The sequence below is a fragment of the Otolemur garnettii genome, unplaced genomic scaffold (assembly GCF_000181295.1).
Source record: "Otolemur garnettii isolate 467f Iridium unplaced genomic scaffold, OtoGar3 scaffold00221, whole genome shotgun sequence".
NCBI classification, from domain to species: domain Eukaryota; kingdom Metazoa; phylum Chordata; class Mammalia; order Primates; family Galagidae; genus Otolemur; species Otolemur garnettii.
This window is the reverse complement of record NW_003852616.1, coordinates 1,278,713-1,290,755: the sequence shown is the minus strand read 5'-3', so window position 1 is coordinate 1,290,755 and position 12,043 is coordinate 1,278,713. Positions and strand designations below refer to the sequence as shown.

General features: G+C 43.3%; 1 protein-coding gene across 1 annotated transcript in view; it reads left to right on the top strand.

Annotated features, from left to right (window-relative positions):
• LOC100948578 (histone-lysine N-methyltransferase SETDB2) overlaps window positions 1-12,043 on the top strand; it is a 104,794-nt gene that overhangs the window by 77,134 nt on the left and 15,617 nt on the right. Inside the window, exons 12-13 of the mRNA XM_023508077.1 lie at window positions 3,970-4,077; window positions 6,884-7,017. Coding sequence (XP_023363845.1) covers window positions 3,970-4,077; window positions 6,884-7,017 — 242 coding nt within the window. The remainder of the gene's footprint in view (window positions 1-3,969; window positions 4,078-6,883; window positions 7,018-12,043) is intronic.

The window sequence follows — 12,043 nt, the reverse complement described above, 5'->3', positions numbered from 1 at the left end:
GCGGGGGTGCAGAAGGCAGGCGTGGAGGGCCTGGCTCCTCTCTGGAAGGGTGAAGTGGCTCTTTTTCCCCTTCTGCCTCAGCAGACTGGTGACAGAGGGCTGCTGGGGCTCTTTATTTTTTCTCTTTTCTCTGGGGGGGGGGCGGCTTATCAAGTGCATTTCCGGAAGGAACTGAAGTAGAGAGCTGCAGTGGAACCCCGTACCCTTACTGGCCACTTAGGGTCTTCGAGCACAGAAGCAAACTCTCGGAGATAACAAATCTAAACAAAGAACAGTTGTGCTGTGAGTTTTGAATTATGTATTATAAGTTTATTCCTCTGTCTGTTAATTACTCTGTTTTAGATAGCTTATTAGTAAGGCCATGTTTCAATAACCAGCAAAATCAGGAAATTAATATTACATTACTACTATCTAATCCTCAAAGCACTCAGGATTCACTTGTTGTACCAGTAATGTTCTTTTTTTTTTTTTGAAACAAAGCCTCAAGCTGTCACCCTGGGTAGAGTGCCCTGGCATCACAGCTCACAGCAACCTCCAACTGCTGGGCTCAAGAGAGTCTCCTGCCTCAGCCTCCCAAGTAGCTGGGACCACAGGTGCCCACCACAACACCCGGCTATTTTTTGGTTGCAGCCATCATTGTTGTTTGGCGGGTCCGGACTGGATTCGAACCCACCACCTTAGGTGTATGTGGCTGGCGCCTTAGCCACTTGAGCCACAGGCGCTGAGCCTGTTCTTTTTTTTTGAGACAAAGTCTCACTTTGTCACCGTTGGTAGAGTGCTGAGGCATCATAGCTCACAGCAACCTCAAACTCTTGGGTTCAAGAGATCCCCTTGCTTCAGCTTCCCAAGTAGCTGAGGGGGCTCACTCTTGTTCAGGCTGGTCTGGAACTTCTGAGCTCAGGCAATCCACCCGCTTCAGCCTCCCAGAGTACTAGGATTACAAGATTCTCTAGTTCATGGGTTGCCTTTAGTTTTCATGTCTGAGATTTTTCCCTTTTAATCTGTTAGTAATGTGTTAGGTACTTATATTTTTTCTGCTGTTGAACCATTCCAAAATTAACAGTATTTGATCATGACATTTTACTCTAGTGTGATTTTGATTTGATTTGCTTCTATTTTTAGCTAACTTATATTGGTATAATTGGCATAAAACAAAATACACCCACTTTAACTGTTCAGTTTGAAAAAAATATTTTTTGAGACAGGATCTCACTATGTCACCCTTGGTAGAGTGCTATGGCGTCACAGCTCATAGCAACCTCAAACTTGGGCTTAAACAATTCTCTTGCCTCAGCCTCCCAAGTAGTTGGGACTACAGGTGCCCCACAGTGCCCGGCTATTTTTTGGTTGCAGTTGTCATCATTGTTTAGCAGGCCTGGGCCAGGTTCGAAAATGCCAGCTTTGGTGTACATGGCTGGAACCCTATATCACTGAGATATAGGTGCCAAGCCTGCAGTGTTTTGAGATATGTACACACGCATGTAATCTCTACCATGATCAAGGTATAGAACACTTCTGTTCCCTCAGAAGTCTCCCTCATACCTTTGACAGTCAGTTCCTTCCTACATCAAGTCCCTAGGGACTGGTCTTATCAGGCCAGGCACAGTGGCATATGCCTGTAGTAACAGCACTTTGGGAGGCAAAAGGATCATGTGAGCCCAGGAGTTCAAAGTGGATACAAGCTGTGATGACACCACTGCACTTCAGCCTGAACAACAGAGTAAGACTCTGAATCTTTTTTTTTTTTTTTTTTTAGAGACAGAGTCTCACTTTGTCACTCTTGGTAGAATGCTGTGCATCACAGCTCACAGCAACCTCAGACTCTTGGGCTCAAGAGATTCTCTTGCCTCGGCCTCCCTAGCCGCTGGGACTACAGGTGCCTGCCACAGTGCTTGGTTATTTTTGTTGTTGTTGCTTAGCAGGCCTGGCTGTGTTTGAACCCACCAGCCCCAGTACATGTGGCTGGCACCCTAACCACTGAATACATGTGCAGAGCCAGAGACTCTGAATCTTAAAAAAATAAAAAAAAAATTGGTCTTATCTTAAATTTCATATGTTTATTTATTTATTTATTTATTTATTTATTTTTTGAGACAGAGCCTCAAACTGTCCCCCTGGATAGAGTGCTGTGGCATCACAGCTCACAGCAACCTCCAACTCCTGGGCTCAAGTGAGTCTCCTGCCTCCGCCTCCCAAGTAGCTGGGACCACAGGCGCCCGCCACAACGCCTGGCTATTTTTTGGTTGCAGCCATCATTGTTGTTTGGCGGGCCTGGGCTGGATTCGAACCCGCCACCTTAGGTGTATGTGGCTGGCGCCTTAGCCACTTGCGCCATAGACGCCGAGCCCTTAAATTTCATATGAAAGGAATCCTTCAGTACGTGTCTGCCTCCTTTGCACAGGATAATGCTTTGGAAATTCATCCATGTTGTAGCATGTATCTGTATTTCATTCCTTTTATTTCTTCACAGTATTCAATTGAGGAGACATATCACAATTTGTTTTCCATTCACCTGTTGTTAGGCATATGTGTTATTTCCAGGTTAGGGATATTATGATAAAATCTTCTGTGAACATCTGGATATGAGTCTCTGGTGGATGTGGACTTTTATTTCCTTTGGGTGAACACATAGAAATAGAATTGCTAGGTCATAAAGTAAGTATATATTTAACTTTAAATTGATTGCATCATTTAGCACTTCTTTTTTTGAGACAGAATCTCATTCTGTCACCCTCTGTAGAGTGTGATAGTGTCACAGCTCACAGCAACCTTCAGCTCCTGGGCTTAAGTGATTCTCTTGCCTCAGCCTCCCAGGTAACTGGGACTACAGTTGCCTGCCACAAGGTCCGGCCATTTTTATTTTGTTGCAGTTTGACCGGGGCTGGATTCAAACCTGCCACCCTTGGTATATGGGGCCGGAGCCCTACTCTGTGAGCCACAGGCACCACCCATCATTTTATACTTCTACCAAAAATATGTCAGTGCTTCATTTGCACCACTTCCTCAATAACACTTGATATTTTCAGTCTTTTTACTTTTGGCCAGTCTAATGGGTATATAATGGTATCTTTTGTGGTTTAATTGCCCGAGAGTTAGTGATACCAAGCATCTTTCATATACTTATTTGCTGTTCATAAATCTGCTATGGAGTGTCTGTTCGCGTGTTTTATTTGAACTGTTTGTCTTACTATTGAGTTTTGAGTCTGTCCTGTATTCTGGATAGACTTCTGCTGTCAGATAGATGTACTGTGAATATTTTGTCCCCCTGTCTGGCTTGCCTTTATTCCTTAGCAATGTCTTTCAAAGAGCAAACAAGTTTTATTTTGAAGTACAACTTATTAGCTTTTTCTTTATGGTTTCTGCTTCTTATCTGAAATTTTTGCCTTTGCCAGTACCTCAAAAATTTTCTTTCTCGTGCCTTTTGTTATTTGAATTATGTGTAACATTGATTTTTAATTCAGGAGGGAGGTTGGATTCTTTCGGTTTCAAGTAGCACATGGAAACTTGAGCTGCCCTGGACATAAAAAGAGTTTGGGAATAGGCTGTGGGGGCATTTCATGGCTCCTAAAGGTCAGCATGCAGGTGGGTCTAAGAAACAGGAGCTGGAAAGCCACCAGAAACCCAGAATGTCCTCTCTCTGTAGACCGTGGTTTTACTTTTCTTTCTTTGCAGACTGACTGACTCTGACTCTGTGGCTTTGGCTATTCCCCAGAGCCTACGCCATACTGTCTGGACAGAGAATGAGGTTGGCCCACGTGGCATCAGGGCCTCACCCAGGTCCACTTAGGCAGTGGGGGTCAGGATTACATTCCCAGGGTGGCTTGTGGTCTGCTCATGCACCCCAAAAGGTGGCACTGTCCTACTGCAACTCCATCTCTCAGCCCTGCTGAGTACTTCTTGGTGGATTTTCTGACTCGGCTTCCAGTGTGATTCATTAGTGCATACTTTGTGTTTCTCCCCCCACTGCAGCTCTATTCTGCAGCACTTGTGGAATGTGATGATCCTGATCCACTGACGCAGGCTAGAAATTTTGATGTGGAATCGGTAAAGAAAGAAATCCAGAGAGGAAAGAGGCTGGTAAGTATAAGTGATTTTATTACCTATATAGGATGAACAGACCCTCAAGGGATGAATTTTTTTTTCCTTTTTTGTTTAGAGACAGAGTCATATTTTGTCGCCCTTGGTAGAGTGCTGTGGCATCACAGCTCACAGTAACCTCCAGCTCTTGGTTTTAGGTGATTCTCTTCCCTCAGTGTCCTGAGTAGCTGAGACTACAGGCGCCCACCACAATGCCCTGCTAAAGGCATGAATTTGAAAGGATGCCTATGTGATTGATGAGTCAGGGATAGGGAAGCATCTTGGAGAGCTGACAGATGTGGGACTTGTATTGGAAACTTAGATTCAACTGAACACTGAAAATATTTTGGCCAGGCGAGGTGGCTCATGCCTATAATTCCAGCATTTGGGAGACTGAGGTGGGTGGATTGCCTGAGCCAGAGTGAGACCTCATCTGAAAAATAGCCAGGATTCATGGTGGGTGTTTATAGTCTCAGCTACTTGGGAGGCTGAGGCAAGAGAATCACTTAAGCCCAAGAGTTTGAGGTTGCTGTGAGCTGTGACGCCACAGGACTCTACCAAGGGTGACAAAGTGAGACTTTGTCTCAAAAAAAAAGAAAAAAAATATTTTCGCCTGTAATTCTATCACTCTGGGAGGCTGAGCCAGGTGGATTGAAAGAGATATTTGAGGCTCGGCTCCTGTGGCTCAAGCAGCTAAGGCGCCAGCCACATACACCTGAGCTGGCGGGTTCGAATCCAGACCGGGCCTGCCAAACAACAATGATGGCTGCAACCAAAAAATAGCCAGGCGTTGTGGCGGGCGCCTGTGGTCCCAGCTACTTGGGAGGCTGAGGCAGGAGACTCGCTTGAGCCCAGGAGTTCGAGGTTGCTGTGCCACGGCATTCTACCCAGGGTAACAGCTTGAGGCTCTGTCTCAAAAATAAATAAATAAAGTTTAAGTAATTGTCTCCCTTGTACTAACCAGTGTTTGTGCAGCCCTTGGAGTGTGCAGGCAGACATAGTGCCTGCCGTGCACCACACAGGTCAGCCCAGCACCACACCTGCTTAGAGAGGGGCACAGGCCCCACCAGCGGCTCTGGCCACAGGTGGGTCTTTCCAGCAGGGGTGGGACGTGAAAGGCAGATGGGAAAGGGGAATTCCAGAGAGGAAAAGAGAGGTGCAAAAGTGTGGAAGGCAAGAAAGAAAAGGGCACGCTCATGATACTGTGGGCACACAGCTCTGTGGGTTGCTCTTCCTGAACTCCCGGACTTGCCCAGGGCTTCCAGCTCACAAAGCCACTCTCCATGAGATGAAGAGCTGATGCTGGGCTTTCACTGCCACAAGTGATGCTGCAGTAACGGGTTTGTACACATAGCCTTGTGTACTCATTTGAGAATTACTCCAGAAATGGAATTTCTGGTTCTAAGAGAATTCCCTTTAAATTTTTTGAACTGGCTGGATGTTGTAGCTCACACCTGTAATCCTAGCACTCTGGAGGCTGAGGTGGGTGGATTGCCTGAGCTCAAGGCCAGCCTGAGCAAGAGCGAGACCCCCCATCTCTACTAAAAATAGAAAAATAGAAAAACTGGCTGGCTCAGGAGCCTGCAGTCCCAGCTACTCGGGAGACTGAGGCACGATGATTCCTTGAACCCTTGAGGTCGAGGTTGCTATGAGCTAGGCTGAGGCCATAGCACTCTAGCCTAGGTGACAGAGTGAGATTTTATCTCAAATATAATAAATAAATAAATAGTATGTGTCATTATGCAAACAGAAGCTTCAAATTTTCATATAGCCAGCTCCATCAGTCTTTTTCTTTGTGGTTTCTGGGTTTCCGCTCTTTGTTAGATAGCCTCCCTGACTCAATTCCGTGCTTTTTCCTTTCTCCTACATTTCCTAATTTTTTGAATAGTTTTTTGTTTTGTTTTGTTTTGTCTTATCTAGTTAGAGGTTTGATACATGGAGAGACTACTTGGGAGTATACTAGGAGGCAGTGATCTAACTTTGTTTCCTACACGCATAGCCAATTGCCCCACCACCACAAAAATTAAATGATCAATGTTGTGTGCACTGATTTGAAATTCCACCTTTGTCATAATCTTATTTTTTACCTATATTTGAATTTTCTTTAGCTGTTTCTATACTTACCTGTGGTGATATTGGGACCTTGTGTGAGCATCTCCTGTGGGTAAGGTGATTGTGCTGTGGCTCCAGGTCATTCAGCCAGAGCATGATGCTAACAGCCTTGGCCCTGGCAGGATTCCCCTTAACAGACGGCAGTGGCCACACATACTGTCGCCCTCACCATCCCTACACCACCTTCATCTGTCAAACACCAAATAGACCAAATAGAGAGATAAATATCAATAAAAACATGGGATCAAATAGTGGTTTATGCCTGTAATCCTGACACTCTGGGAAGCCGAGGTGGGTGGATTGCTTGAGCTCAGGAGTTCAAGACCAGCCTGAGCAAGAAGGAGACACCCACTCTAAAAAAAAAAAGCTGGGCATTGTGGGGCCCCTATAATCTCAGCTACTCGGGAGGCTGAGGCAAGAGAATTGCTTGAGCCCAAGATTTTGAGGTTGCTGTGAGCTGTGATGCCATGGCACTCTACTGAGGGTGACAAAGTGAGACTCTGTCTCAAAAATAAATGAATAAATAAATAAAAGAACTATACCTAATGTTTGTAGCTGAGAATGGAATTTTGCTAATGACAACGAGGATAAGAATATAGAGCTGCTGACTTAAATAATATTTAATGATGTTTTCAAATTTTAACAAAAATTGCAGAAATCAGGTGCTTACTCATTAAAATCTATTCTCTTGTAGAAATGCAGACTGTGTGGTAAGACGGGAGCCACCGTGGGGTGTGAGTCAGGAATGTGCAAGAAATCTTACCACTTTTTCTGTGCCAAGGAAGACCACACAGTTCTACAAACTGATGAAGCAAAAGGAATCTATAAGTATTGAATAAAAACATTTTAAAAACCACTTTTGGGGGACTGGGATAAGGAATGGTTAGAATCAGACAAGGAGGTTTTTAAAATTAATTTCACGTAAATAGTTCTCAAATGAGCACATGGTTTGGGGGACGCCCAGGTGGGAACCTGACTTTGCAACATCTCTAAACACCATGAGGAGAAAATAATGACAGGTTTTGTTGTTTTTGTCATTAAAAAAAATTTCCCTACATCTTTTTCTTCCTGGTAGAAAGTATTGCTTGTCATAGTGGCAGTGATGTCCCAAAAGGTTAAGAAACAAACAGGAAAAGGCCTTTACTTCTAAAGCCACCAGCTTCTCCTTCCATCTGTGTATGGAATATCTATATCTGTATCTATATAGAGAGAGTTTTTTTTTTTTTTTTTTTCAGTTTTGGGCCGGGGTCAGGCTTGAATCCACCACTTCTAGTATATGGGGCCAGCGCCCTGCTCCCTGAACCACAGGCGCCACCCCGTGTATGGAATAAACATTGTTTCCTACCATCATAGTGATTATTAGCCACTTGTCACCATCACCATCTTGCCTACAAATAGCTACTAAATGCGATAAACTATGCATCAAGTAATTAATCATTAAGCCCCCAAAGAAACATATCCTGTTTGTATTGCCTTTGGGTTTTAAATTTTTCCAATTTCTTTCAATAATTCTTTAGTGTCGGCTTGGCACCCATAGCACAGTGGTTATGGTGCCAGCCACATACACCGAGGGTGGCAGGCCAGGCAAACAACAATGACAACTGCTACAAAAAAATAGCCAGGTGTTGTGGCAGGTGTCTGTAGTCCCAGCTACGTGGGAGGTTGAGGCAAGAGAATCGGTTAAGCCCCAAAGTTTGAGGTTACAGCCAATATCATATTGAATGGTGTAAAATTGAAAACATTTCCACTCAGATCAGGAACAAGTCAAGGATGCCCACTGTCTCCACTGCTATTCAACATAGTAATGGAAGTCTTAGCCATCGCAATCAGGCAAGAGAAGGCGATCAAGGGTATCCAAATAGGGTCAGAGGAGCTCAAACTCTCACTTTTCGCTCATGATATGATTCTATAACTGGAAAATCCCAGAGACTCAACTTCAAAACTCTTACAAGTGATTCAAGGAATACAGCAGCATCTCAGGATACAAAATCACTACTTACAAGTCAGTAGCTTTTATATATGCCAACGATAGTCAAGCTGAAAATCTAGTCAAGGACTCTATTCCTTTTACAATAGTGCCAAAGAAGATGAAATATCTGGAAATTTACCTAACAAAAGACGTGAAAGATAAGGAGAACTAGAAACCCTGAGAAAAGTAGTAGCTGAAGATGTTAACAAATGGAAAAACAGGCTCGGCGCTTGTGGCTTAAGCGGCTAAGGCACCAGCCACATACACCTGAGCTGGCAGGTTCGAATCCAGCCTGGGCTCGCCAAACAACAATGATGGCTGCAACCAAAAAATAGCCGGGTGTTGTGGCAGGCACCTGTAGTCCCAGCTACTTGGGAGGCACAGGCAGGAGACTCACTTGAGCCCAGCAGTTGGAGGTTGCTGTGAGTTGTGATGCCACAAGCACTCTACCCAAGGTGACAGCTTGAGGCTCTGTCTCAAAAAAAAAGGAAAAACATACCATGCTCACGGCTGGGAAGAATCAACATTGTTAAAATGTCCATACTACCCAAAGCAATCTACAGATTTAATGCAATCCCTATTAAAGCACCATTGTCATACTTTAAAGAACTTGAAAAAAATAGTACTTCATTTTATATGGAATCAGAAAAAACCTCGTTACTCAGAAATAAGAACAAATCAGGAGGCATCACATTACCAGACCTCAGGCTATACTATAAATTTATAGTGACCAAAATAGCATGGTACTGGCACAAAAACAGAGCAGTAGATTTATGGAACAGAATAGAGAACCAAGAGATGAACCCAGCTACTTATCATCATTTAATCTTTGACAAGCCTATCAAAAATACTAAATGGGGGAAAGACTCCCTATTTAACAAATGGTGCTGGGTGAACTGGCTGGTGATCTGTTAGAAGACTGAAACTGGACCCCCACCTTTCACCATTAACAAAAATTGATTCTCACTGGATATAAGATTTAAACTTAAGACATGAAACTATAAAAATACTAGAAGAGAGTGCAGGGAAAACACTTGAAGAAATCGGCCTGGGAGAATATTTTATGAGGAGGACCCCCCGGGCAATTGAAGCAACACCACAAATACGTTACTGGGATCTGATCAAACTAAAAAGCTTTTGCACAGCCAAGAGCACGGTAAGTAAAGCAAGCAGACAACCTTCAGAATGGGAGAAGATTTTTGCAAGTTATGCTTTCGACAAAGGTCTGATAACTAGAATCTACAGAGAACTCACACTAATCAATAAGAAAAGAATAAATAACCCCATTTCTATGTGGGCAAGAGACTTGAACAGAAACTTCTCTGATGAAGACAGGCACATGGCCTATAAACATATGAAAAAAATGCTCATCATCCTTAATCATCAGAGAAATGAAAATCAAAACCACTTTGAGATATCATCTAACTCCAGTAAGATTAACCCACATCACAAAATCCCCAAACTACAGATGTAGGCATGGATGCAGAGAGAAGGGAACACTTCTACATGGCTGGTGGGAATGCAAGCTAATACGACATTTTGGGAAAGAAGTTTGGAGAATACTCAAAGAACTAAAAGTAGGCCTACCATTTGATCCTGCAATTCCTCTACTAGGTATATACCCAGATGATCAAAAATTATTTTACAACAAAGACATTTGCACCAGAATGTTTATTACAGACCAATTCATAATAGCCAAGGCATGGAAACAGCCCAAATGCCCATCGACCCATGAATGGATTAATAAATTGTGGTATATGTACACTATGGAATACTATGCAGCCATAAAAAGGATGGAGACTTTACATCTTTTATGTTTACCTGGATGGAGCTGGAACATATTCTTCTTAGTAAAGTATCTCAAGAATGGAAAAATACGTATCCAATGTTCTCAATACTACTATGAAGTCAATACATAATCACCTAGACACTCATATGAATGGCAACATAACGTAACTATAGTCCAGAAATTAGAAGGGAAGAGGAGAGAGAGGGGAGGGGAGGGGGAATATGGGAGGAGGAAAGGTATTTGGGGGGACCTCACCTAATGTGCATGATGCTATGGTACATTTCAAAATCATTAAGAAATAAGTATAATTGTGATGTATGTGTCACTTACTTCAATGTAAGAATTTCACATTGTATATCGAAGTAGTACCCTGAACCCCATAAATGCATCAATGTACAAAGTTATGATTTAATAAAAAATAATTTTAAAAAAGAAAAAAGAAAAAAATCCCAGAAGTTTGAGGTTGCTGTGAGCTGTGACACCATAGCCCTCTACTGAGGGTGACATAGTGAGACTCTGTCTCAAAAAAAAAAATAAATTCTTTAGTGTTAATTTGGACCTGGTAAGGCAGATTTCAATGCAAACAGGCGTCCTCAAACTATGGCCTGTGGGCCACATGTGGCCCACCAAGGACATTTATCTGCCTAGCCAGGTGTTTTTGCCGCTGCTGCCTGTCCTGCTTAGCAGCAGACTCATCCTGGGGCCCACAGTCTGACCCTCCAGCATTCTGAGGGACAGTGTTTAAAAATTTTGAGGACCCCTGTAATAGAATTTGTTTTATCGAGGAAGAACCTTGGTCTTTTTTCTGACAAAAGATTCCAGTTCAGGCTTGGCACCTTTAACTTAGCGGCTAGAGCAAGAGCCACATACAATGGAGCTGGTGGGTTCAAATCTGGCCTGGGTCTGCCAAACAACAATGACAACTACAACCAAAAAATAGCCGGGCGTTATGGCGGGAGCCTGTAGTCCCAGCGACTTGGGAGGCTGAGGCAAGAGAATCACTTAAGCTCAAGAGTTTGAGGTTGCTGTGAGCTGTGACACTAGGGCACTCTACCAAGGGTGACATAGTGAGACTATGTCTCAAACAAAACAAAACAAGATTCCATTTCAGTTAATTAAAGAATTGTACAGTTTGGTCAGAAGACATCAGTAAGCCAGTTAATTGAAATGATTCAGATCATGTTCTCTTACATAACTGTTTTGGTGTGTAAATGCAGCCCAAAATATGTCACACAAAGATGAGGGAGCAGGGCTGGGAAGTAGTGGCTTATTCCTATCATCCCAGCACTCTGGGAGACTGAGACAGGTTGACTGCTTGAGCTCAGGCGTTTGGAGACCAGCCTGAGCAAGAGTGAGACCCGAGATCCTGTCTCTACTAAAATTAGAAAGAACTGGCCAGGCGTGGTGGCACTTGCCTCTAGTCCCAGCTACTCTGGAGTCTGAGGCAGGAGGATTACGTGAGGCCAGGAGTTTGAAGATGTAGTGAGCTGTGATGACACCACTGCAATCTAGACTAGTGACAGTGCCTCAGAAAAAGGATGAAGGAACAAATGGTCTTGGAAACATTTTTGACCTTCTTAAATTTATGATATGGAATAAAAAAGAAAATGATGGTCTGAAGTTGAAAAGCCAGGGTAACCCTTCCCACTGTGGGAGGAAAGATACACAGATTCTGCTTGAACATTTTAAATCTCAGTGAAAGACACTTTTTTTTTCGTCACAATATTCTGAATAATAAGATTAGTGTCAGGAAAGCATTATTGTTTGAAATAAGATTTTTGCAAGATTTGTTACATTCTTTTTTTTATTTGAGAGTCTCACTTTGTCACCCTGGGTAGAGTGCTGTGGCATCATACCTCACAGCAACCTCAAACCCTTGGGCTCAAGCGATTCTCTCATCTCAGCCTCCCAAATAGCTGGGACTACAGGCACCCACCACAACGCCTGGCTATTTTCTGTTGTTGTTGTTATTGTTTGTTTGTTTAGTAGGCCCAGGCTGGGTTCAAACCCACGAGCCCTGGTGCATGTGGCCGGTGCCCTAACTACTGAACTACAGGTGCCCAGTGAAGATTTTTTACATTCTTTTTTTTTTTTTT